The 25,849-nt window shown below is 38.4% G+C and overlaps 2 protein-coding genes across 2 annotated transcripts in view; one reads left to right on the forward strand and one right to left on the reverse strand.

The window, feature by feature from the left end:
* The window catches only part of LOC108230125 (PDZ and LIM domain protein 3), a 12,480-nt gene extending 620 nt beyond the window's left edge, over positions 1-11,860 (forward strand). The window contains exons 2-8 of the mRNA XM_017406106.3: positions 116-238; positions 6,253-6,404; positions 7,278-7,362; positions 7,449-7,636; positions 8,375-8,502; positions 9,570-9,681; positions 10,212-11,860. Coding sequence (XP_017261595.1) covers positions 146-238; positions 6,253-6,404; positions 7,278-7,362; positions 7,449-7,636; positions 8,375-8,502; positions 9,570-9,681; positions 10,212-10,401 — 948 coding nt within the window. The 5' untranslated portion in view covers positions 116-145 and the 3' untranslated portion in view covers positions 10,402-11,860. The remainder of the gene's footprint in view (positions 1-115; positions 239-6,252; positions 6,405-7,277; positions 7,363-7,448; positions 7,637-8,374; positions 8,503-9,569; positions 9,682-10,211) is intronic.
* A 5,392-nt stretch (positions 11,861-17,252) lies between these two features.
* npy2r (neuropeptide Y receptor Y2) lies at positions 17,253-18,516 on the reverse strand. Its single transcript, XM_017404612.3, has one exon. The coding sequence runs from the start codon at positions 18,504-18,506 to the stop codon at positions 17,409-17,411; it is 1,098 nt and encodes a 365-aa protein (XP_017260101.1). The 5' UTR covers positions 18,507-18,516; the 3' UTR covers positions 17,253-17,408.
* Positions 18,517-25,849: the final 7,333 nt, after the last annotated feature.

Consider the following 25,849-nt stretch of genomic DNA (forward strand, 5'->3'; position numbering starts at 1 on the left):
CCCCCCCCCCCCCCCCCCTCTGGAGAGTTCAAAATCTCCATCACTTTTAAACTTCTCTGCTCTTTAACTGCGATCCCTGCAGTGAGCGCTTCACTGTCCGCTGTTGTTTCAACAGCTGGGAGATTTAGAACGAAAAGGGGGGGTCATGCCACTGAATGTTGTGTTGGACGGGCCGCCCCCCTGGGGTTTCCGCCTGACAGGAGGAAAGGACTTCAACCAGCCCCTGACCATCTCCAGGGTGAGTGATGTGATGTTTCTGCTCTAAGATGCGACACAAGCGGCAAAGATTCCTTTCGAACTCCTCCATTACTACAAATCTTCATCTGTTTCATGACTCCCTCCTATATTCTTCCTGATTTAGGGTTTTCTATCAGCCGAACATCCAAAAATATTCTTCTGAGTGTGTGTTTCTCCTCTGGGGCTCTGTTCCAGAGGGTTTGTTTTACCGGCAACATTGTCTGTCCTGGAGGAGTTCATTTTAGAAATACTCTGGTGTGGAGCTCACACCTGTGCTGACAGTAAATACGTCGGGCTTGGATACAAATAGCAGCTTACATTACACTCTGACACATGTGCACACACACACACACATGCATGTTTCAGTATGGAGGAATTCGGTAGCATGGAAAATATTTTTTTTTAAAAACACTCCGATCCTGAAGCCCTGAGTGTGTGACTTTAGCTGAAACCTGGTGAAAAGCGTGACATCTGACCAAACAGAGGAAGAGAAACACAGAAACCTCCACAGGCAGCGTTCTTGCAGGACATTGATGCCGACAGCTGAGTCAACACAGAGAAGAATAGATTTGTAATTAACTGGAATGACGAGATGGCGTTCTGTTATGTTAGATATGACATTCAGCTGTTCGGGAGGGGAAAGTAAAAGTCAACTTTGGCTCAACTCACAGCATTTTGTAGCTTATCGTCGTCTTAAATTGGCACACCCTAAGAGCTGGGAAACACTTGTATCACAACACAGAATTAAAAAAAATCAAAAATGCTTTGGACCAGTCAAATACATTTAAATAAACAGAAAGAGACAAAGTGCAAGTTATCTTCATCTACATATGTAATGGAAACAATCATTTCCTGGAATGAATGTGGCATTTCCTGTTGATTCAAAATATAACCCAGCATCAGAACCACACAGAAACTGAACATAAACTGTGGGAACATCTCACAGTCCAAATCTGTTTGACTTTTTTGTGCTTTAAGGTTAGAAAGTAAAGTTATGGAAATGAGCCTCACTCAGATCCAGAGCTTTACTCCATATAACTCAGGGCCTTCAAAGTGATAGTTAGACCTTTTTTATAAGTGTGGTTCTGTGGAAATGTTATGAGCAATTAATACATGAATATCGAGCTGTTCCAGATAACTCTTTGGACACTCACAATTTGGAGAAATGGTTTAATTTTGAACAGATGCTAATGGCTAATTGGAGTGAGGCCAAGACCAAAGTGGATCGCTGCTGTCCTAAAACGACTCCAGTCTGAAAAATACCATAGATGTTTAAATAAGCAGTGTTTTATAATTCTTTATGTCACTGTCAGTTTCACATTACCAGTTTATTTACACAAAACTTTAGGATTTGATTAGTAAATAGCTGCAGCTAACTTTAGCACTTCTACCTGGGGCGCTTCTTGTAGGACTGTTGTGTCATGTGAAACTGAAGATAGTGTAAAGATTTATAAACTAGCCTTTAGATGAAGCGCCATGAGCTTATTGAGAGGGGAGCCGTTTTAAGATGGCAGCCATCCCCTTCTGTTCTGGCTTCGCTCAGTTTAGCTGCTACCTCGTCGATCAGGACAGAATCAAAGTCCAATTCTCCAAACCGAGGGCCTCCAAACAACTATCTACAACAGATAAGATATTAATTGTTCATAACCCTTCCACAAAACCCTACTTAAAAGATCTAAACAATCACATTGAGTAAAGAACGGAAAACAGAGAACATGGTTGTATAACAGGGGAAAATACTGCATGTAACAAACCAAACGTTAAGAATTTGAATGTGTGTGTCTTCATTGGGACATATTTCCCCTCTCCCTGACGTTTTTATCCGAACACATTACAAAAGCAGACAGTGTGAATCTGCACCTCCCTGTCTCCTTTCAGTGTTTAGATGAATCTGTGGGCTGAATCCCTCGAGTCAGAGGAGCTCAAACGAGAGGACGTCAGTAATCCGTCTCTGCCCGGGGTCAGTGTTCATCTATATTTAGGGAAAGAGCTCAGGAACTAAATAAAAGCGGTTAGATGGCTCCACTGGCAGTAACCTCCCACCTCTTGTGTTAGCGGACACTCGGAGGTCCATATGAGAGCAGTGATGAGAAAGATGGGCAAGAAATCAAAGAGGAGACGGGAGGGAACCCGCAGGGTAAATGACGTCTGACGTGCCAGAAAAGAAATGTGTTTGTGAAACCAAGTTTCAAAAGAAATAAAAGGCATTTTGTCCTGCAGTGAACTCACCAGCTTGATTCAAACACATCTGACTCCACTGTGTCCTCCTGCTGCCATTTTTGGTCAGGAACATCCTCGCCTTTATGACTCATCCCAGCTGCTGTGGAAAGTAAACACGAGAGATAACCATCCTTTTTTTATCTTCGGCAAACAGCAGCTTTAAAGTGTCTTTCTGTACAAATTTATCCACAAGATCAGGAGAAATACTTGGTATCATGTTCATTTCTTTTCACTCTCTCTCTGCTGAACCCTCGACACGCCAAACAGACCCTTAAACAGCAGAACTTTATGTTCTGCTACATAAACAACCTCCATCTTTGATTGCTGAGTTTCTTTTTGTAAACAGCAGCTCCCATCTTGATGTCCTGAAAACTTGTCAGCACACTCCTCTTAAATTTGTCAAATTTATGTGTTTAGCTTTATAAAAACAACTAAAGGTGACTAAAACAATTATAAAAAATTATAAAAAAAAGGCAATAAAATGTGAAATATAACAAACAGGAATGAATTAAAGCATCAAACGATCTTTACTTGGGTCTCATACGCTAAGAGTCAAAAACCAAAGGAAAAAAAAACATTTTTAGCTGAGTTTTGAAAGTCTCAACAGTTTTAGCTATGTGTATATTAAGTTTTCTTCCATTAAGCTATAACTTCTGTTTGATTTCAACATGTTTTTACCTTTAAAAAGCTGAATAATGTCTTCTAAATCTGGGTGTTGTCAGCAAAACAATGAATGGGGAATTTATTGTTTTCTAAAAGGAAACACTAAGGATCCATGTTTCTTTGAATAATATCACCTTTTTCTTAATGTGCAACTGTAAAAGAAACTTTCTTTTTATAAGCTTAATGTTTTTGAAAAGACAAAGAAAAGGGCATCAGGAGCTTGTTGTGGCGCTAACTGGATTTATTTGTTTTTGCTTTGTTTTTGAATTACTTGATTAGAAAAAGTAAACAGATAATCTGTTATATGTTTTGATTCTTGAATATTTGCATTATTGTAACAGCAGCTAGGTAACCCAGTGAAGAGTGAGAATCAGAAAAGTCAAAGTAGAATAGGTGGAAAAGGTAACTTGTAATTCAAACTTTGCCATAAACAAAATGCATCTAAATTCACAAAAATTTTTATTTTTGAGAATTGTGTTGAAAAATATAAAACCATATAAATCCAGTCTCTATTAACACAATTTTAAGTGAAAAACATTGTTTTTTGGACAGTGTGTTCTCGCCTCTGATTTTTTTTTTTTAGCTTCTTTCTTCTTTAGACCACCTGCCAAGCACAAATATCTTCCCTGATTGTTTAGAAATGGTGAACAGCTGCACATTTTCTTGTTCCAGGCATGTTAAACATAGCAACTAAACTGGCAAACATGTTTTACGGTGACTTGGAGGAGTACCAGAGAGCCTAAAGGGCTACAAGCAACACGCGGTTCAGGAAAAGTGGTGGATTCCATTTACTGGGAATCACTTTGTTTTAAATGCATGGAAGGGAAAATAAGGAAAAAAATGAGGGGGAAATAAATCCACATAACAAAGGAACAAAGTTGGAGATTTAGATGAAAGAAGTAAAAAAAAAAAAAAAAAAGAAGTAAAAGGTGTGCATATTTAGTTTCAAACAGACATTTGCTTCTCATGACAGCTGAGCCAAGTGGAAATAAAAATTCCCTTCAGACACAGAAGCAGTAAAACAGTCTCTTCAACAAATGCTCCTCTGTGGATTCCTGCTCCCTGTTTGGCAGCATGACGCCCCCCCTGCTTGTTATTTATAGGCAGATGACCGAATCAGTTTGACTGTAACGTCTCCATACAGCTCGGTTTGCTGTGTCCGGTAACGCAATACGACTGATCGGAGGCCAAGTCCTGCAGCCAAGGAGCTCGGGTCGGTTTGAAGGCGTTCTCTGGGATCCTGGAGGAGATCCGGCTGGAGATTCTTGCTCATCTCCGTCACGTCTTGGCCAGCAGGGTACATGTTCCATCTGGATGCCATCGCTGCACACGTTTCCTCCACTGCTGAGACAAGAGATGGACCGTATGCACATTAAAACCAGCCCGTCTGTAAACGGGGGGTTCTCCATGAATGTTCTTAAAGAAGGGAACATTTAGATCGTAGAGAAGTCGTCTCTTGCGTGTGACTTTTAGAGTTTCCGTATTATGGAGACATATTTAGGCCAGGTGAGACTGTGGGGAAAGGAATCCCATGAAGCTGTGATCTGAAGGAGAAAGGAACAGAAAGGTTCAGACAGGAGACAACTGTACAAGGAGATGAAGTGTCAGTGATGGAGAACAGATCAAAAATGTTCACAGGAACTGAACCATCTGAAAGGAATTCATAAGGAAGACGAGACGCACTAGCATGCTTTCTGATGTACGATGCACATTCAGAGGGGAAACAAATCAATATTCAGGGTTTTACCCATGTGTGTGGATGTTTGTGTGTGTGTGTTTCCAAAATATCTCATGAAGCACTGAACGGATTTTAACAAAACGTTCAGAAAGTAATCACAACCAATTAACTTTTGGAGTCAATCCAAACTAAGATGGCTGCCACAGTTAACCAACAATGGCTCTAACTCGGTTGGTTTTACAGTTTAGTTTAGTAAGTTTACTTCAGTACTTCACCATTGATCAGTACCAGTTAAACATAAAGTTTTTGTACAAAGATGGTTGTACTGTCAACATGATGGCAACTACAGTCAAACAGTGATAAAGTTTGAGTAAACCTGTTATTTTGGCATTGCTTTTTTGAGTAATATATCAGATCATGCTGCTTTCAGTCTGATAGAGTAATTTGTGTTACTCAGACTGTGTTTGTACGAATCTATAAGTGTTTATTTGTACATACATGTGTGTACACATTTGGAAAAACCCACAAGTTTGGGTTTTATGAAAGAGTAAAGTTGCTTAAACTCAAAGTTGTCTGAAAACACGATTTTTTTTTCCCCTTTTTTACTTCTGTAACGACTGTAGCGACTAAAACAACCAACAGGAAGCGTCTTTAATTAGTAACACAGAACAATAATAACTCTGTGTGTTTTTCTCCTGTCTTCTGTTGCTCCAGTTCAGAGTGAAAACTCCTCAGGTCACGAACTTCTCATGACTCCCAGTTCACGGCAGTCGCCACCTTCTAAATTTAAGTTCCTCTCAGGCCTGTGGTGAGAGGAAGGCTTTTTACTGCAGAAACTCAAAATAGATTGCTGAATGTACAGAGCAGAAGTTGATCTGCTCAATAAAACCTGCTTGGATCACAAACCCTGATTTCTCACAGACTATAAATTAGAAAAAGTTTAAACAGATAAAGAGAACACATTTATCCTCCTATTTCCTGCTTTCTGGTGTTTACTTTCTAAATCCCTGAAACCCTTCTGTCCCAAAAAGTGAATAATAAAAAACAAAACCAGCAGAATTTTGAGAATTTATCAGCTTAAACTGTGTTTTCTGAATAATATTTATCATAATTAAGTGAAGCATTATAAGCACAAAGAGTTTGACTGATCTGTTTTATTATCATCTGTCACCTCGTCTTTGTCTGTGTGTCTCTTTGTTAGCAAAATATCTCATGAACTACTTGACAAAATTTATTGACACTTGCAGAAAGTGCTTATTAGATGTACATCTTGGCGTGGCAGTAGCTGAGAGTCATTCACAAAGTGTACTCTGAGCGCGACAACGTGCACGAGGTTACGCATGATTTTATTTTCAAGCTGCAAGTCTGCATATCTGTAAGCAAAGCTACGCCTTTAAGCACATGTGATTAACATTTTTCTTACTTTTAAATCCCTTGATCCATTCCCTGTCCAGATCACTCCTGGCAGTAAGGCGTCCAGCGCCAGCTTGTGTGCCGGTGACGTCATCGTGGCCATCGAGGGCGTCCCCGCCGCCGACATGCTGCACTGTGAGGCTCAGAGCAAGATAAAAGAAGCCACCAATCAGCTTCGTCTGACGGTCGAAAGGTCAGTATAAAAACTAACGCTGGCATGTTCACATATAAGTTACACTGAAGAAAAATGCCCAAATGTTCTGGTTCTTAAAGAAATAGTTCAGTTTGTAGAAAGAAAATGAGCAGTTATTATCTTACCTGCTGTAGATGGCTCTTTGAATGATCTCAGTTTAGAAAAATAGTTTAATTCTGACCCGACTGAGCGAGCAGCCAAGGGTAAAGTAGACCGCTGCCATCTTAAAACTGAGGAATTTATCCCTCATTGTATTTAACTTGGATTTGAATTAAACATCACCATTTCTGTAAACCTTTTAAGATTATTTTGTTGTGAATTTGGGCTTTAAAAATCAGCTGAATTGAACTGAAAACATTGTTCTGGTTCAGTAATGGACTGGCTGATCCATACAGGATGCAAAAAGGGGAAATAAATTGTTTAGCTTTCACGTCAAAATCCTACTGACACACTTAAATGATATTTTAGGGATGTTTTGCAGAATTATAGTACTTGTTTTTAGTTACAGCCTCGGTGCTACACAGAGTAAACACTGAAGTCTGAAGTAAAGGATTTGGCAAAAATGTATATGTGCCATATTGATTTGTCTGTAGTATTTTGTTTGAGCTTATGGCCTTTTTCAATACAAAAGGGTAATAATACTTTCCCTATTTAATATCCAGAAGTTACATTGTTTTGGTTTTTCTTCTTAAAAATAAGAATAAGAAATCAGAATAAATATAAATAAATTATAGCTGGGGTTTAATTCCAAGGGATTTCACTTTCTTCTGCAAACTATAAGGCAAAGTTTGAATACTTTATGGATTTAAATGACATGTTTTTAGTCTACTGGAAGATAAATCATGTGGAGGTGACCTGTGTGTGAACTCCCAGGAATGAATCCAGACTTTGGTCTCCTCGTGTGGTGGAGGAAGGCAGACCTCATCCGTTCAAAATCAACCTGGAAGCAGAGCAGCAGGTTTGTAGGACTTATTGACTTGATGCTTAACTTGATGGTGAAATAAAATTTAAAAATGTGTACCCGCCGCCTCCGTTTTCCTGCAGGAACACAAACCGATCGGCACAGCCCACAACCGAAGAGCTCAGCCGTTTGTCGCAGCCGCAAACATCGACGACAAGCGTCAGGTGGTGAGCACGGCCTACAACACCCCCATAGCCCTCTACTCCTCGGGCAACATCCAGGACGCCATGGAGGGCCAGATCCGAGGCCTGGTTCTCCCCAAGCCTGACAGGTGGTCACAGCAACAAATCATGTTTTCTTACTAAAGACCAGTGGTCTCCAGTCCTGGTCCTGGAGGGCCACTATCCTGCATGTTTTACTTGTTTCCCTGCTCCCAATACACCTGATTTGAATCAATGGGCTTCTGCAGAACACAGAGGTAATTTAACCACTGAATCAGGTGTGTTGGAGCAGGGAAACAAGGAAAACATGCAGGATGGTGGCTCTCCAGGACCAGGATTGGAGACCCCTGCTAAAGACGGTCACTTCATTCCAATTTCAAAAGTAATTAATTAAAATTTCATTAAAAATCAGATTGTTTAATAGTAATCAGCTTTTGCTGTGGTGCCACCTTCAGGATCAACTTCACATTTTCCTACAGATCCAGAACAGTAATAATGAGTTAATTTTTAGTACATTTCAGTTGAATTTCTTTAGTTTTATGGTTGCTATATATCAACTTTAGTCCATTAGTCATAAGCATTTTATTTAGGTTACCCACCAAAAAGTATGAAACAAGAAAAAAATCTACACCAGGAAACAGTCTCATAACTTCTACATAAAAAGTTAAACATTTAAAATAATAAAATTATTTCAAAATGTCTTGATTGTGCATCAGCATCCTGTACATCACAGCTAAAGTTGTAGTTTGTCCTGTTTAAGAGGAGCCAGCATGCTGCAGCCTCCTCAGAGGTACATCTGTGTGTGTGAAGCGATGTGTTTCTGAACCTCTGTGTCTCTGGACACTCAGTCCCAGGACACTGAGCAGCATCGAGGACTCCGATGTGTACCGGATGCTGCTGAAAGATCAGGAGGAGCCCCAGGAGCCTCGGCAGTCTGGTTCCTTTAAAGCCCTGCAGGAGTTTATCGACAGCGACGGTGAGCCGTTCCTTTTCTCCGAAACAATAAAAGCATTTCACAGCAGCTTTCACACCGAGGCTTGGTTCAGTTTGGCTGCAGCTGGATGCAGACACACATTTGTGTTAAACTTAATTAACTAATAATCTTAATGAGTGTTTTGTGAAATAATTTGATTTCCTAAGTGAGTGAATAATGTTTTCTAGCTTTTATTTTTAAGTCCATTTCTGCAATCTAACTACTTTAACCATACATGTATCAAAATGTTCTCCCTATGTTAATTTTTTAATACTTTTTACAAATATTTAACATTATTTACAAACATTTTCCACATAGAAATAAAGATCAGATCTAATAATAAAGATAAAGATCTCCGTAGTTCCTTCAAAAACATTCTTCTGTTTGAAATCTGCTTCAGCAAACACCAATCTAATGTTCTGCTGCTTTTAGCTATCCTGTTGCTGGTTTTCGCTTTTAGCCAGCCTTTTAATACTTTTAGCTTCTAGCTAGCTTCTTGTTACTTTTAGCATTTTGCTAGTGTTTTGCTACTATTAGCTTTTAGCTGGTGTGCTGCTTCTTTGAATTTCAGCAAAGTCATTCAGGACAGTTTCAGAAAATGCAATTTCTCCAGTTTTACTTCATTGTATCAACAGATTTAAAGACTGTTGTCCAAAATGAGCCAGATTTTAAACAACAACTCCTTAATCAACGTTAAACTGCATCTTTTAAAACAATGTTGTATAACATGCTACAGAAAAAAACTGTTCCTATCAGTAATGAGACTTTGTATTCCTGTCGCCTCTTTATTCAAGTGCTGTGCCGTTAAAGCAGCATAATCTGTCAACACAAAAGCAATTCTCCATGTGTTTCCTCCACTGAGCAGAAACCAAATGTGTCCCGGTGGACTTAAAGTATGAAATATGGTTAGAAACCAAAAGAAATCATCAATTAGGATTCAAGAGGCCATTGTCTGTCCCTGTTCCTCGAGTGTTCCTGCCTCGTATCTCTCAAGTGTTTTCCTTTAATTTATGCAATCATTCAGGCTTGCTTTGTTGAGTGGTCTCTCTCTCTCTCTCCTCCATGGTCAGGCACTCGGCCCATTGTGACCCGGACGGTGAAAGCCCCCACGACCAAACCCGCTCAACCTACAGGAAACCTGCAGAAACTGCCCATCTGCGACAAGTGTGGGAATGGGATTGTGTGAGTAAAAATAGATTAAATTGTCTGCGGTTCATGTTCAGGCTGAGCATGCTTCAATGCGTGCGAAAAAAGGTCAGAAAAATGACAGAATGATCCTGTACATCACAGTTTTACGTATTAGAAACAAACATTATGTGGCACAACAAAACAGGGATGCAGGATACGGAATAAACAAATGAAAACATAGATAAATAAAATGTGCAGCAATTTAAACTCATTATGGGTAAATATACTGAACCCATCTTATCTGAGCTGTTTGACATCAGTCTCACAGAGAATGTCCCTTTAACCCTCTCAAGGCAGGCGTTGCAACAACATATATGATTTTTCCTGTTCCTAGAACTTAATTTCAGCCTGTAAAGGTTAAAACACTAAAATATCAGTTATTCTTTTAATAAATTGCTTTAAGATGTCAGTAAAATGTATAATAACTGATAAATGTTCCCTTATTTGCACACAGTTGTTAATCTGTAAACAATTAAGTTGTTAAAATCAGTGCCGGGCGGTGATTTCTGTGTCTGATGCTGCAGTGGGACGGTGGTGAAAGCTCGGGACAAATACCACCACCCCGGCTGCTTCGTGTGCTCCGACTGCGACGTCAACCTGAAACAGATGGGCTACTTCTTCGTTGAGGGGCAGTTGTACTGCGAGAATCACGCTCGAGCCAGAATGAGACCCCCGGAGGGGCACGACCTCATCACCACCTTCCCCTCCGCGTAGATGCTGCTCCTGTGGGCACAGGCACAAACACTTTGGCTAATCCTCTCAGGTCCTACATCTGTGTTTTACGTGTTTTATCTGCGTGCCGACGTGCAATATAATCTGAACAGTGCGACACGTAGCTGTGAGATGTTTTGACGTGTAAATCACATTTCACAGCATTCATGTTATTTAAATTCAGCCACAGTTGGGCTGTAACACTGTACCTGTAGTTACACACATCAGAATTAAAGTTTAATAATTGCTCACCTTTCCTAGGATTATTTATGAGTGTGTCCAAGTTCAACACCAAAGTGCTATCTCCTCCTGAACTGTGAAAAATCTGAACTCTGCGGTTTTATTTTGTTCCTCGACAACATTAAATGAAAGCACACTCACATAATGCCAGGCAATTTGGAAGTTTTAACAACTTTTTATTAAAGGAATACTTCAGCTTACTTTAAGTGAGTTTCTGTAGAAAGGTTAGGAAGAAATATGTGTTGCAGATGGCTCTTTGAAAGACCTCAATTTGGAGAAACAGAGTTTAATTCTCACTGGACTGACGAGCTAACAGCTAGTCTGAGCAGGTCTGAGACCAAAGTTGATTGCTGCCGTCTGAAAACAACTAAAGTCTCAGAAAACAGTATTACACCTGCATAATATAAAAAAGACTAGCTGTTAAAGCAATGAACAGCTAAATCTGAACATTTTCATTTGATTTTTGGACCACTTTTGATGACTGTCCAGCCAAGTGAGATGTCTAATTAAAACAATTTTTTAAAATCATTTTTAATCTGATGAAAACCTAAAGCACACTTCACCTGTTCCAGTTTGTTTTGCGTTCATGTTTCGCATAAATCATCATTGGTATCAAACTGCAGACCGTGTCATCCAAAAGTGACTTGGTGTAAATATTTTTTTAAATACTGTTTGCATGAACCGCAGAGAATTTATTTTGAGACTGAAATGGTTTTAAGACAGCATCGGCTCATTTTGGTCTTGACCCTGGTCGGACTATCTGTTATTTCATTAATCTGGTCAGATTACGCTCTGCTTCTTTGAACTGAAGTCATTCAAAAAGCTATCTACAACAGGTAAGATAATAACTCTTCACAACCTTTCCCCAGATCTTTAAAATCTCTGAACAATCGCTTCAGCTTTGTACTTTAACTAACTGCAGTACTTAAGAAATTAATTATTTTTGCCATACTAAAATAGAATTTGTAAAAAATAAAATACATCCGTCCATATCTAAAGTTGTGAAGACATCTGTGTTTGGGTTTGTAATCTGATACACAACCTCTGGACGTGTTAAGGTTTATTAACCAATTGAAAATATATTGAAAATAATTGGTTAATATATTATAAATATATGAAGAAAATCTGAATGATATTTATTATTCATACACAGCCTAAAGCTACATCTTCATGTGTTTAATTTATCTGTGCAAGTTTGATTAAACAACTTATTTGCAACAACCCTTCTGTATGAGAATTGTTTTTTGTTGTTAATTTCACTTCAGATTTAATATCTATCCTATCACTTATCATCAGACACTAAAGAGCCAAGTGTAGAATAAAAAGTCAACTTTATGCACAGAATTGCAGCAGCACTGGTGTTTATGTGCAGCAGGTGTTGTGCAGAGCCGCGTTTTCAGTTCCTGGATTAGTTTGGATTATGTGAGACGGAGTTAATAAACAGACAAATATTTGAGGCAGTTTGATGTCAGAAGCAAATATGACTAATAAAAAACAGAAACTGTTATGATGTTTTTTGAAAATGAAATAAATCTTTCTGTGTTCTGCTCATTTTCCAAAACTCTAGTGAATGTATTTAATATATCCCCCTCCTCTAATTAATATTTGCACTATTCTGAATATTTATGCTGTTTATTTGACAAATATTCAGTTGATTATTGTAGCTCTAGTGGCTGAATTATGGTCGATGCAAATTCATTGTAAATGTGAATTTTAAAATGTTAAATTTTCTAATTATAAAAAGGTTTGTTTTTAGTAATAATATCCATGTAATTCACATCATCAGAGGTCATCAGTAAGAGATTTGAAAACAAAGTTTTTTATTTTTTAGAAAACTGAATAAGAAACATACTCTGGAAACAAATGTCTTTCTTTATTTTTACTTTTCATACTTATCCAAACCTGACAAACACTAGAAATTAATTCCATACTTGTTTATATTTTTAGGAAAATGCAGAAAGTCTGTGAATTTAACATTTTTTCACTAGACTTCACCAAATACGCTGCAGATCTTTTATACATCCTCGTAAAATAAGATTGTTTTGTCACACTGATATCCCTTTTAAAATGACAGATTATTAATATCCTCCTAAAATAAACTTACTTTAAAAAAAAACCCTAAATACACTAATAGGACGATGGTTTCCATATTCACCATCTCGATTAAAAATGCTGCTACTCTGTTTTGCGACTGACTTCACTTAACTATTGCACAAACGAATCATTTAGACAAAAATCGATGCTCCGCTGGCAAAACGACATTAATCCAATATTAATATGTACGGGCTGAGAGCCAAGAGATGTTTTTGTGGAGGGATTAAAATCCTTTTACTTTTGAAAGTCCAAAGACAAGAGGCATTAGCAGAGAAGGGTAATTTAATTTGCTTCAAAGCTATTGTTCGTTTTAGTTGATCAGCAAGGGGACCGTTCTCCATCCTGAGGGTGAACGTTGTTACGAGAGCTGCTGTTCAATACTGTTGGACGGCTAAAGAAACAATTATTGACTTAATGATGAATGCGCCATCAATAGCTTACTAAAAACGGAGACCCGGACCTAATGTCCCAGTCCCTAGGCTCCTCACGTACACGAAGAGGTAATCAGTGAGGACGTGGTCAACAGGAAGAGCTCTTCAGGACCCAAACACCGGTGTAATCACTGCAAAACCGAGACGTGGTAATTAAAACGCTGGAACAAAGACGAGCCAGGATGAGGGAGGAACTCTGTCCCTCTGTCTTCTAAGAAAGTCTGTTTCAGTTTCCTGCTGAAGGCTCTGCACAAATGTCTGCATACCTCAGCTCTGAGCTGCCGTAAATGTCAAGGTTCGGTCAAACATCCCAGGTATTTACTGTACATACACACGTCCGCTTCAGTTTAAACCCAACACTTCACATAAAACTGATATATTTAGACTGGTGTTGGTGCTGAAGGGTGGTGAGATGGTAATCACAGGAAGGTCTGAATATCAGCTATGCAGGTCTTTCTCTGTCAAATTTGTATATTCTCCTCATGCTTTTTGGGGGCTTTTTCTTCAAATCCCCTCCCACAGTCAAAATATATGCATGTGAGGTTAAGTGAAGACTAAATGAAAGTTAGGAGTGATTGTGTTAGGGCACGTGTTAGGGTTGTAGCTCACTGTTGGCAAACACCATTCATAAAGGAGTCTTTAAACCTGCACAGGGTTCTCAAATTTCTCACATGAAACACAGAGGGGCACAGTCTAATTCACATGAGTTCTGAACATGTTCTAAGAACTAGTGCACCAATTTTCTCTCAAAACAGTCACAGAGTCATTGCAGGTATCTCCAACCTGTGTCACTAGAACTACATCTGTATTTTGACACCTGCACGGAAGCTGTCCTCTGACAGAAATCATCCCGGACAAACATGCAGGTCTAAAAACCATGTGATGATCAATGCTAAGTATTGAAAAATTGGTCCAAATCTTGATTTCTAAAGTGTACTTCAGTTGATCATAAATGTGCGCGCAGCAGCCAAGATGGGCGCAAAGCGAGTCGAGGCGGGTACGATGTGGGTGGAGGTGGACAACAAATAATGTACACTGCCTAGAATACAATTTTGCAAGCCATGCACACAATAAGCTGTGGTTTTCAAAAACTGGCATCTCAGAATGAGGCTTCAGGGCTCACAAATTAGCATATTTGCTCATAATTTTCTAGTGATTTTGAGTCTCCGACAGTTGCAGCCCAGTGAGGAACCACCTTAAGGCCTGTGAGGTGCTGGCGACCTGTCCAGGCTGTACCCCAACTCTCCTCCACTGACTGCTGGGATCCCAGTCCCCCAACAACCCCAAACAAGACAAATCAGGTACAGAAAATGAATGAGTGAGTGTATCCGTTCATAGAAAGCAATGCCGGTGATAAGCAAGAGCACTGAGCACAGCTATGGACGCCATTTTGGTTTTACTGTGATCTTCCTCTGCTTCAATCACCTCAGCTGAGGCACACTCCAGAATTAATATTTATTAAAGAAATCTGCATCTTTTTCTCTGTTTTAGGTCATGGATTTTAGAAGGTATAACTTGCAATAATGTGCCTAAATGACATATTTATATGACGTTCAAAAGTGCCCCATTTTTAGACAAAACCAGAATCTGAGCATATCAATTCCTCAGTCCTCAGTAGACTGAGGAGCTCCCCAAAGAATGTGAAACAGAGGCCCCCAACCCCCGGTCCTCGGGACCCACGCTCCTGCATGTTTTAGATGTTTACTGCTTCAGCTCACCTGATTTAAATCAGTGGGTTATTCACAGGCTTCTGCAGAACTGCCGAGGAAGTAATTCAGTCATCTGAATCAGACGTGTTGACGCAGGGAAGCAGGGCTGTGAGCCCCGAGAACCAGGGTTTGGGGACCACTGCTGTAAAAGTGCGAGAAACAGTCGCTGCTGCACGTCACCACGAATGGATGATCACGTAGACATAAAAAGATTCCCGTGTTTTATGTGTTTTCTTTACGAGGTGATGCATTATGTGGGTGTTTTACTTTAAGTGATTTGGTTTAATTAGTCATTCAGAAGGAGTCCTTCAGATGTTTGTTTAATGCACTGAATGAGGAAGAATTTGTAATGTGGATTACTTAACTTAAAGTTAAGCACAATCATAATGACTGCTCATTTATCAGTGCACAAAGCTCATAATAAGATAAAAAAGATGCCTTAGTTGTGCATTGTTCATTGTTTATCTAGCATTGAATCTTTATAATCCAACCAAATGTACAGTTTTATTTTGCCTCTGTGAGTTTAAATTTGAAAGCCACTTCCTCTGAGTTAGCGTTCAGCTGCTTCAGCCTTCAGCCTTGAGATGATTGTACTCTGTGTTTGACAGCTACTGGAAAGTCACGTCATACAACATTAAACCGTTTAGGAAGAAAATCTACTCCATGTTTTCTATATGATTACAGGAATACAACAGAGTGCTCCTCTGCATGTATTATACAATGAGAAACACAATATATCATCTTTTAATGGAATCACTGCAAAGAAGAAAAGGATTTTGTTATATTTTCTCTCAGTGGTGGAGGTTTTTAGTGGTTTATTGCAATATAATTTTTTTTTTTTTTGCCATAGAGATTGTCACACTGCTGAGATGTAAGTCCTGAAACCAACAACTTTTTGAATTCAAAGAACTAGTATTAAGCAAGGACATTTACACTCCCTGTACCAAAACAGTCTGTGGTGAAAGGCGGGTAATAATGTAATCAACTGTGTTTGTTTGTCTGTCTGTCAGCAAAATATCTCATGAACCAACGGGACAGTTTTAATCAAACTCTCAATGTAATCACTGGATGCACATCGAAAACTGATCACCTTTTGGAGTCAGCTGAGACAAGATGGCCGCCACAGCCAGCCAGGTTACTAAAACATTCTTTTGTAGTATTTAGATAAATGTACGGTGACACATTTTAAAAGCCGCTGGAGAAAAGTTTCAACTTTAGCTCTGCAGTCGGTCTTTACTTACAGTAACTCACCTGTGCCACCATTATGAAAGGAGCTATTAACAAAAACTTAAAGACAATAATAAAAGCTTTTAAGAGAGAAAAAAAACCTCATAATCAGATTGCTTAATTTCGTTTCACACTGTCAGATAACATTGTCTTCTTCAATGTCATTGGTTCTGGCAGCACCTTAGCTCTGATCCACAGTAATCATTACAAGTTGAAACAGACGTAAACCCATATTAATAAAACATAATAAAATAAACAAAATATTTACCGCCAAGCAATCTCTAAGAGCAGACCTTTTAGGTAGTATGTCACTGAGTTGTAACTGTTGGCGGTAAAACTGTGAACAGTATTTGAAAAGGAGTTTCCAGAATCCTCAAAACCTTTGTTGTGGTTCTTAATTTTTTTCACTTGCCGCTGCAATTCTGAACGTGTTTGAAAAAAAGAACTTGCGAGACAAATCTTCTCTCTAAATAGACACACAGTTGTTGCTGAGTTTGTGCAGTCGAGTCATTTAGTGTGAATCTAAGTGAAAATCTGTGTATTTTCTCCAAATTGTGTGTCTCCAATTTGTCCCTAATAGTTGAAGACACATTCGGGCTCTGTGGGAACAATTATTATCTCACCTGTTGCAGACGGCTCTTTGAAAAACCTCAGTTTGGAGAAACAGAGTTTGATTCTGACTTGACTGATGAGCTAACAGCTGAGTGGGGCAGAGACTAAAATCTTTAAAAAGAAAATCCTGACAGTTCATGCAAATACTAATTTATAAACTTTTACATCATTGCCCATTTAACATTACACTGTTATTGAGGCAAAAATATGATATTCCTGCTGGATTAACCCAGGATTCATTGGAAGCTGCAAAAACAGAGTTCTATGTAAATAACCATGTTTTGACTATAATCCCTTTTGGTCTTGGCCCCACTTGGACGAGTCATTACTTTGTCAATCTGGTCAAATTTAGACAACATCTACAACATCTATTTACAACAGATAAGATAGTAGTTGTTCATATCCGTTATTATAGACCCATTCTTGAAAAGATCTGAACTAACAATTCACTCGCAATTTTTTAATCTTAGTTCAGACCCTGAAAGTAATAAAATATTTTTTTTTTGCCTTTATTGTGGCAATAGGATGAATAACTCGGTTATTTCAAAAATGACCTCCTTTCTCAATGGGATCTTATAATACATTTTAAAAAATTACCTCGTTTTTCATTTTGAAAGAGCCTAATTTCCAGAACGGAAAGAAAAAAAAAATCCTGTGTCATCAAATAATTTTCAGTCAGTCCTCTTTCATTTTCAGGTTAAACATTCGTTGATCTTAAGTCCGAACAAACCCTGTCGTCGTCCTTTTCTTTCTCTCTCTCTTTAGAGCATCGGTACCTCACACTCAAGGGCCTGTAGCATTTGACCACGGATAAAAAGGCCGTCCTGTAGTTGTTGTTCATCCACCCGTACAGGATGGGATTCACACAAGTCGAGCACATGGCTATGATATGGAACACGGTGAAGAGCAGCTTGAAGTCCTTCATGTGCAGCACAGCGCTGTCGATGTCGATCGCCAGCTGGAAGGCGTGGAAAGGCAACCAGCTCACAGCGAAGACCACCACCATGGTCAGCATCATCTTGGTGGTCTTCCTCCTTCGCTGATGGTCGTTTCGGCCGCACATCATGTGCTTCTTCAGTTTGTTCCAAATGCGGATGTACGCAACCGAATTAATGACCAAAGGCACTCCCACTTGTACCAGAAGCATCGACATACTGTAGATCCGTCCGTTCATGCTGCTTCCCGGCCACTTCTCTGTGCACACCTGAATGGACTCGTCCGGGGAAAAGCTGAACGAACCGTACTCCCTGAAAATGGCCAGCGGACTGGCCAGCAAGGCGCTGATGGCCCACGAGAAGACGATGACCACGGCGCACAGGTCCCTGGACATCTTGGTCTCCATGTGGTGGACGATGCTCCTGTGGCGGTCCAGCGCGATGATGTTCAGCGTCATGGTGGAGACGTGCACCGTCATGCCCTGGGCGAAGGGCAGCATGAAGCACAAAGCCTGACCGAACATCCACTCGTCGTAGAGCGTGTAGACGAGGGTGAACGGCAAGCACAGCGTGTTGACCAGCAGGTCGGCCACGGCCAAGTTCACGATGAAGAAGTTCGTCACGGTGCGCAGGTTTTTAAACTTGTACACGACGTAAATCACCAAGGAGTTTCCAGTGACGCCGAACAAGATGATGGTGCTGTACGCCAGGATGAGAACAACCTGAACCCCAACCAGCTTTGTGCTGTCGTCCAGGTTCAAGAGGTTCTCATCGTTCATGGAAAAGCAGCAGTTGAACGATGTGGCTTCGAGCAGAGAAGCTTCCTTTTGAGTAGTGTTTGGCTGATCTGTTGTATCCATGGCAAACAGCCCCCATAAGTTAATCTGTGGAACAATACAAGCATTAGTTTGACCCGTTTACATGTGATTCTCTTTCTCTCATCATCTTGTGTTAGAAAATGAACATACTGGCAAAATGTAAAATAGGCTATCTACAGTAAATTTGCCTTGATTTTATTAAATATTTGGCCATTGTTACAGAGGAAGCACATTCTGAGCATTATCTTGTGCTGCTTGGAGCTGTCAGTCACTGTAAACCAGGACATGTTTATAATGTAGCTTCTGAACAAACTGCAGTCATTTCTGCTGGCAAAAATTCAAAAGTGTGGGGAATTTTTTTCTTTAAATGATCATAGAGCATGCCTTAAAACACAGCAGTCAGTTCAATTGAAGCATCTTCAGCAATGAATACTGCAATTGTTTACACAGATGCTTTAACATTTTGAATTATCAGCACCTCCTGTCCAGACTCCCGGCTCCCTGCTCTGCTTCATTTTTAGGCTGAAACTCTGTTTTGAGACTTAAGACGATAAATATCTCAAACTATCAATGTAGACTGCATTCACATGGAGAAAAATCATTTTTATATGTTTAAAAAAAAAGCTGCATTTTTGTTTTTTATTATTACTATTTTATTTTTTCAGTCCTGTGGTCAAAATTGTTCAGTAAAATCCCTGATCCACTCACCTCAGAGCACGCAGATGGAGACGTTCGGATTCACCTCATTGTTTGTGGCTTCTTGTGAACTTTTGGCGCAGAACAGAACAACAAAACCCAATTAGAACCCCGAAGCGGACCGAACCGATCCGCCTCCTGCGCGCGGCAGCAGCAGCAGCAGCAGCAAGGCGCGCAACCTCCGCCGGTGCGCACTGCGGTCCGTCTGGCACCGAGGGAGACTCAGAGGATGGGGGAGAGACGGGAGGTGGGAAGGTGGTGGGGGGGGGCGTCTTCCACTGACGACATCCTCTCATGGAGAAATGATGGCTGTTTGCAATCTCAATGGGCCGCTTCTGAAATATCAAAGTTTCTCCAACAGCAGCTGATGTCCAAAAACCACCAACAAGGACCGGATGATCCAGTGATATTATTCAGGGCTTGAGGCACAAATAAAATCCATGCAGGGCATCGACATTAACTCATAAAATATCTGTCTTTGTGAAAGATATTAAAGCATTAGTTAGGATGTATTTAGGTTGGGATTCTGTGGAGAAGTTATGAACAGTAAGTATCTCACCTGATGTCGACAGCGCTTCGAAGTTTAATTCTGACCCGGTCTGAGCCGGACTTAAAAACACGCTGATATAAAGCTTTTTGCAGCAGTTCATGAAATATATTTTCTTCATCTTTTCATTGCCATCAACCTTACGATAGAAAAGGAATTTATAGAATAGTGCTAGCAGCTCGCTAGAACGTTTAGCAGGAACATCAGGGTGTTTCTGCTTTATTTATATGCAAGTGTAACTCAAAGTGCTTCGCAAAACTAGTAGAATTATGCATAACAATAAAAATACAAATATGAGTTTATCTTTTAATTTGAGCTCATCTTTCGCATTAAAAAAAACTTGAGGCAAAGAGAAACTATTTCAAATGCGTCCTTTAACAGAAGAAACATTGACTCGCAAGCATTTTCAGTTTGAAGGCAAAATGTCACAGCTGTGTTTCCCTCTCCAGTCGTTTTTTTTTTCATTATTATTCTTTCCTTCAATTCAAAAGTGTAATTTGTAAAGTTCAGTTAAATACGACAGAAACATCTTTCATTTTCTGTTGGTCTCGATCAGGGTCACAGGGGGGGCTGGAGCCTCTCTGTCATCAGAACCAAGGACTAAAACACCCCGATCAGAATATCACGGGCTCATTGCACACATGGTAAGAAGACGTATAAACTATATTTTCCCTATTTCACAACTGCTGCAGAAGCTATTAATCAAAAACGGGACACGGAATCATATTTGCCTCCCTAAAATATATTGCTTTCACCACTGAAGGGACGCAAAATCGATTTACTTTCGGTGAACTGAAAACTTTCCAAACTACCCGTATTATTTACGTTACACTCGAGTGTGATGTTCATGTGCGACAACATAATCACCTTTAAAAGTTCCCCACTAAAGCAGATCAATAAGCCCTTGATGCTCAGGATAAGAGTGGGGATCGGACAGATCAGATATGAAATCACACCTCAGATTTATTCAGCTGCTCTGCTGTGTCAGAAAAAAACTCTGTGTTCAACATCAGCTCGTTTTATCATGTTTAAATGTTTTTAACTCTTAGTTAGCCCTCCGCTACCTCCAGTTTAGTTTATCTTAGCTTTTATCAGCTGAGGTTTTTAAATCCTAGGTCTTAGTTTGGTTTTCCTCAGTTTATCTTTTTGTCTCATTTAGATTTGTGTTTTAGTTATGTTCAGTTTTAACTCTATATTGTTGTGAGTTTTTTCTGTATTTTTGTGTTTTACGTGTTGTAAAGCAGTTTGAATTGCTTTTTTGCTGAAAGATGCTATATAATTAAATTTGACTTGACTCATTTATTCAGCAAGATCAGATCAGCAGTACATTAACTCACCCTCCTGAAGTTAACACCATTAGAGTATTTATTTCAAAGTGCAATAACAGTATAAAGGTTATATTTCTGTTACACACAGTTACTAATATGTCATAATTTTCAGTGTCATTTCTTTGCTTCAGCAAGGTGATGTTTTTTATCTGATATATATCACTCTTTGAGTTCAGAATGAATGCAGTGTGGACTTTTTCTGTAAGGTTTAAAACAGAAATGACCTTTTTTTTCTATTTGTCTCCTGTGTGTGTGATAGAGCTGGCATTGATCTGAGTGTGACATAAAAAGCCTGAAAGTCGTTCAAAATCTCATATTTCTGTAACGTATCCCCTGAGAGTCATTTTGGAGATTTTTCCATTTGTAAAGGAAACAGATAAAGATAACAGTGAACAATTTTTTTTTTACCTTTTTTAATTTAAATGATGGCACTAAAGGGGCACTTTTAAACAGCGGCAGGGACATTTGCAGCGTGCTGAGAAATGTAACCTCGACCCAAACCTCCCAGACTTATCAAAGTCGGTTCCATTGTGCCTCCGGCTTAAGAATCGACTTTTCATTACTTTGTCCTTGGTGTTTGAGTTCAAGTCGACGTGTCCTTGGTCCGCTCTGCTGCCGGGTGTGCAGGAATGACGAAACTGCCGTGATGCACTTAGCAGAGCTTTTTGAAAATGTTCTGCGCTCCTGCTTTTCTCACAGGGAAAATAAATAACATAATGTTTGAATTTTTTTTTTTTTTTCTGACACAACGCCGTGCTCGTCACTTTTATGAGCACTTTGCCACATTGAAAACTAAAGATTTATGTTTGTACATTATAAAAATCTATTTTCACCAAACATTTAAGAATCTCCGTATTTTTTTAGACATGGAGTTCAGGCCGTGTTGTGTCACAGATATTGATCTAAACTCTAGTGTGGTAGTAGCTGAGGCTGATCCCCAACATGCATTCTGAGCACTAACAGAATGCACAAGATCTTTGTTTAACATTTTGTCATCAACTCTGTCTGTTAGCAAAATATCTCATGAACCACTGGACGGTTTTTAGAGAAACTTTCAGGAAATAATCACTGGATGGACGTCTACAAGTGATTGCCTTTTGGAGCCAACACAAATCAAGATGGCCACCGAGCTTACTCACCTAAGAAAACACAAAAATGGCTGTAATTCAGTCCATTTTAAAGGTATTGCATTAAAACCTGATGTGTTTGTAGCTGATAGCCATTCAGAACCCATATTCCAAGATCTACTCAGTGAGTGAGATCTTTGCTTAAAACTTTAGTGTTGGAGTCAACGCTTGTTTGTCTGTTAGCAAAATATCTCATAAGCCACTGAATGGACAGTAATAAAACTTTCAAAAAGTAAGCATTGGATGTACACCTGCAACTGATTACCTTTTTGGAGTCATTCTAATTCAGAATGGCTGCCTCATCTAATTAGTATTAGTTAACGCAAAAATGCCCATAAGTCAGTCAGTTTTTCAGATACCGGGATAAAATTTTATTTGGTAAGAGCTGAAAGTTACTCACAACACATACTCTGAGTGTGGTGGCATCTTGCAATATTGCATCGAGTTGCACCTATAGATATAAATATAAGATATTTTCTAAGGTTTGACCAGAACAGCTACTGTATAGAATACATTTGAAGTTTTTTTAAAGGTTCTTTAGTTGCTGATAACAATAATAAAAGTAATAATAAATCTGTTGTCCTAGATGATGATGGGACATGATGATGATGATCGAACACACCTGATTCAGTGGTTAATTACCTCCATTAATAATAATAATAATAATAATAAAAAAATTTATTCGAACATGATACAAGTATAAAAAGTAGATAGTGCACAGTAACAAGAAGTGCAAATAAAAAAAGGTAAAAATAAGAAAAGAAAGTATACAGTGTTTTTGTCTCAGTTAACATATCATAGTCGAAATGGGGTAGGAAGAAGTGAGAACTTATTAACTCCTACCCCCTAAGCACATGAAAACTTTACAGTCCTACCATCAAAGAAAAAAATAAATAAAGAAAAGAAAAGAAAAATAAAAAATCAAGGTCAAAGTGGCAGCCAACAGTTACTAATATTTACATATTCATTTTCCCTTATTATGCTGGTTTGTCTTTCCAAATCCTAACACCAAGTTGTTATCTTCAATACACACATTATTGCTTTCTCTCACCCATAAGTCTATATCTGTTGAAAATGACCTCCTTATATTTTATTTTGAATTGTATTAAACTATTGCTTTGTTTCAAGTATTCATTTAACTTATTCCATAACTTTACACCTTTAATTGAAATACAGAAGCTTTTTCTTGTTGTTCGCAAACTGCGGATCTTTAAGTTTGAGTGACCCCTTAAGTTATACCCCCCTTGTCTTTCAGAAAACATGCTCTGTATGTGCTCAGGTAGCAACTTTTTAGATACTTTGAACATAAATTGAGCCATTTTAAATTCTACAAGCTCATCAAATTTGAGAATTCTGGATTTTATGAAGAGTGGGTTTGTGTGCTCATAATAACCAACATTATGGATAATTCTAATGGCTCGTTTCTGTAGGATAGTTACTGGATGTAAAGAGCTCTTGTAAGTAACTCCCCACACCTCACAACAATATGATAGATATGGTAAAATCAGAGAGTTATAAAGAATATGAAGTGATTCAGCATTCAGTACATGTCTAGCTCTAATCAGTATGGATATGCTTCTACTGAGTTTACTCTGTAAATGTTTAATCTGAGGTTTCCAACTGATTTTATCATCTATTATTACACCGAGAAACTTATTAGCGTAAACCCTTTCTAGAGTTACGTCCTCTATTTGAACTTGGATTTCAGTATTTTTGTAACAGTTCCCAAAAACCATGATTTTAGTCTTGTCCAAATTTAGTGATAATTTATTATTGTTAAACCATATCTTTAACTTACTGATCTCTGAGGTGACTGTTGAGAGAAGATGCTCTAAATTTTCGCCAGAGGCTAGAATATTTGTGTCATCAGCGAATAATATAAATTTTAATACATTAGACACTGTACTTATATCATTTATATAAAGATTAAATAGAACTGGTCCCAGTACTGATCCTTGTGGTACTCCACAGACAATCTCCAGCCAGTCAGATTCCACATCTCCCAATTTCACAAATTGTTTTCGGTTCTTTAAATAACTCCTCATCCAGTCCAAAACTACTCCCCTAATTCCATAGCGTTCTAATTTTTTAAGTAGGATTTCATGATTTATTGTGTCAAAAGCTTTCTTTAGATCTATAAATATCCCTACTGCCAGTTTCTTACTATCTGTTGCATTGGTTATTCCTTCTATTAAGTCAATTACGGCCAACGATGTTGACCGGTTTGCTCTGAATCCATATTGACTGCTACTAAGTAGCGAATGTTTTTCTATAAATTGTTCCAGTCTTTTCTTAAAAAGTTTTTCCAGGATTTTAGAAAATTGTGGGAGAAGAGAGACAGGCCTATAGTTAGTGAAGAGGTGATTGTTGCCATTTTTATACATTGGTTTGACCTTAGCTATTTTCATTTTATTGGGAAATAAACCCGTTTGAAATGATAAATTGCAAATATAAGTTAATGGTTTAGAGATTCCTTTGATTACTATTTTAATGATTTTCATGTCCAGATCGTCACAGTCAGTGGATGTTTTATTTTTACATTTATTCACAATGTCTATGATTTCTTCCTCTAGTACAGGATTGAGATATATGGACCTGGAATTATTCTCAATATGGTTTTGCTGAGTTGCAGTTTTTATAGTCGGTATTTTTTCTGCTAATTGAGGTCCTATATTAACAAAATAACTATTAAATTTATTGACGACACTTTTCAAATCAGTAATATTCTGTTCATTATCTAGAAAATAGTGTGGATAGTTGTTATTGTTAGAAGATTTTCTAATAACTCTATTTAAAATATTCCATGTTTCTTTAATGTTGTTTTTATTACTATCCAGTAATTTATGATAATAGTCCTTTTTACATGTTTTTATAATATTAGTTAACTTATTTTTATATTTCTTATATTTGATTTCTGATTCAGACGTTCTATGTTTTAGAAATTCTCTATAAAGTTTGTTTTTCTTTTTACATGCCTTTTGTATTCCTTTTGAGATCCACTGTTCATTTTTTTGACTGCTTTTCCTCTTATGTTGTTTAATTGGGCAGTGCTTGTTATATAGTATTTTAAATGTTTTTAAAAATTCTTCATATGCTGAATTCACATCATTCATTCCATATATTAATCTCCAATCATAGGCCAAAAACTCGGCTTCTAGAGCTTTTAATGTCTCTTCGGACGTAACCCGTCTGTAATGCGTCTCTATTTTTTGATCGTCTTTTTTGCCCTTACAGTCATAGACTATGAATACTGGTAAGTGATCAGTTATATCATTCATTAATAATCCACTGATTAAATTATGTTCCAGAACATTTGTAAAAATATTATCAATTAAGGTAGCGCAGTGCGATGTAATGCGACTGGGCCTGGTGATTTTAGGATACAGGCTTAGACTGAACATGGTGTTAATAAATTCTTCAGTCATTCTATGTTTGTTTGGATTAAGAAGGTCAATGTTGAAATCCCCACAAAAAAATGTTATTTTTTGACTAATTGTTAAAAAATGTTCTTCTATCCAGTTGTTGAGTACTTCAATATTTGATCCAGGGGTTCTATAAATGCAACTAACTAAGACATTTTTCTTTTTTTCCACGATTATTTCTATAGTCACACATTCAAACATGTTGTCCATGACAGTTGACATTGTTTCAATCAACTTATAATTAATCTTCTTATCAACAAATAAA

Source organism: Kryptolebias marmoratus, linkage group LG3 (assembly GCF_001649575.2).
Source record: "Kryptolebias marmoratus isolate JLee-2015 linkage group LG3, ASM164957v2, whole genome shotgun sequence".
Lineage (NCBI taxonomy): Eukaryota > Metazoa > Chordata > Actinopteri > Cyprinodontiformes > Rivulidae > Kryptolebias > Kryptolebias marmoratus.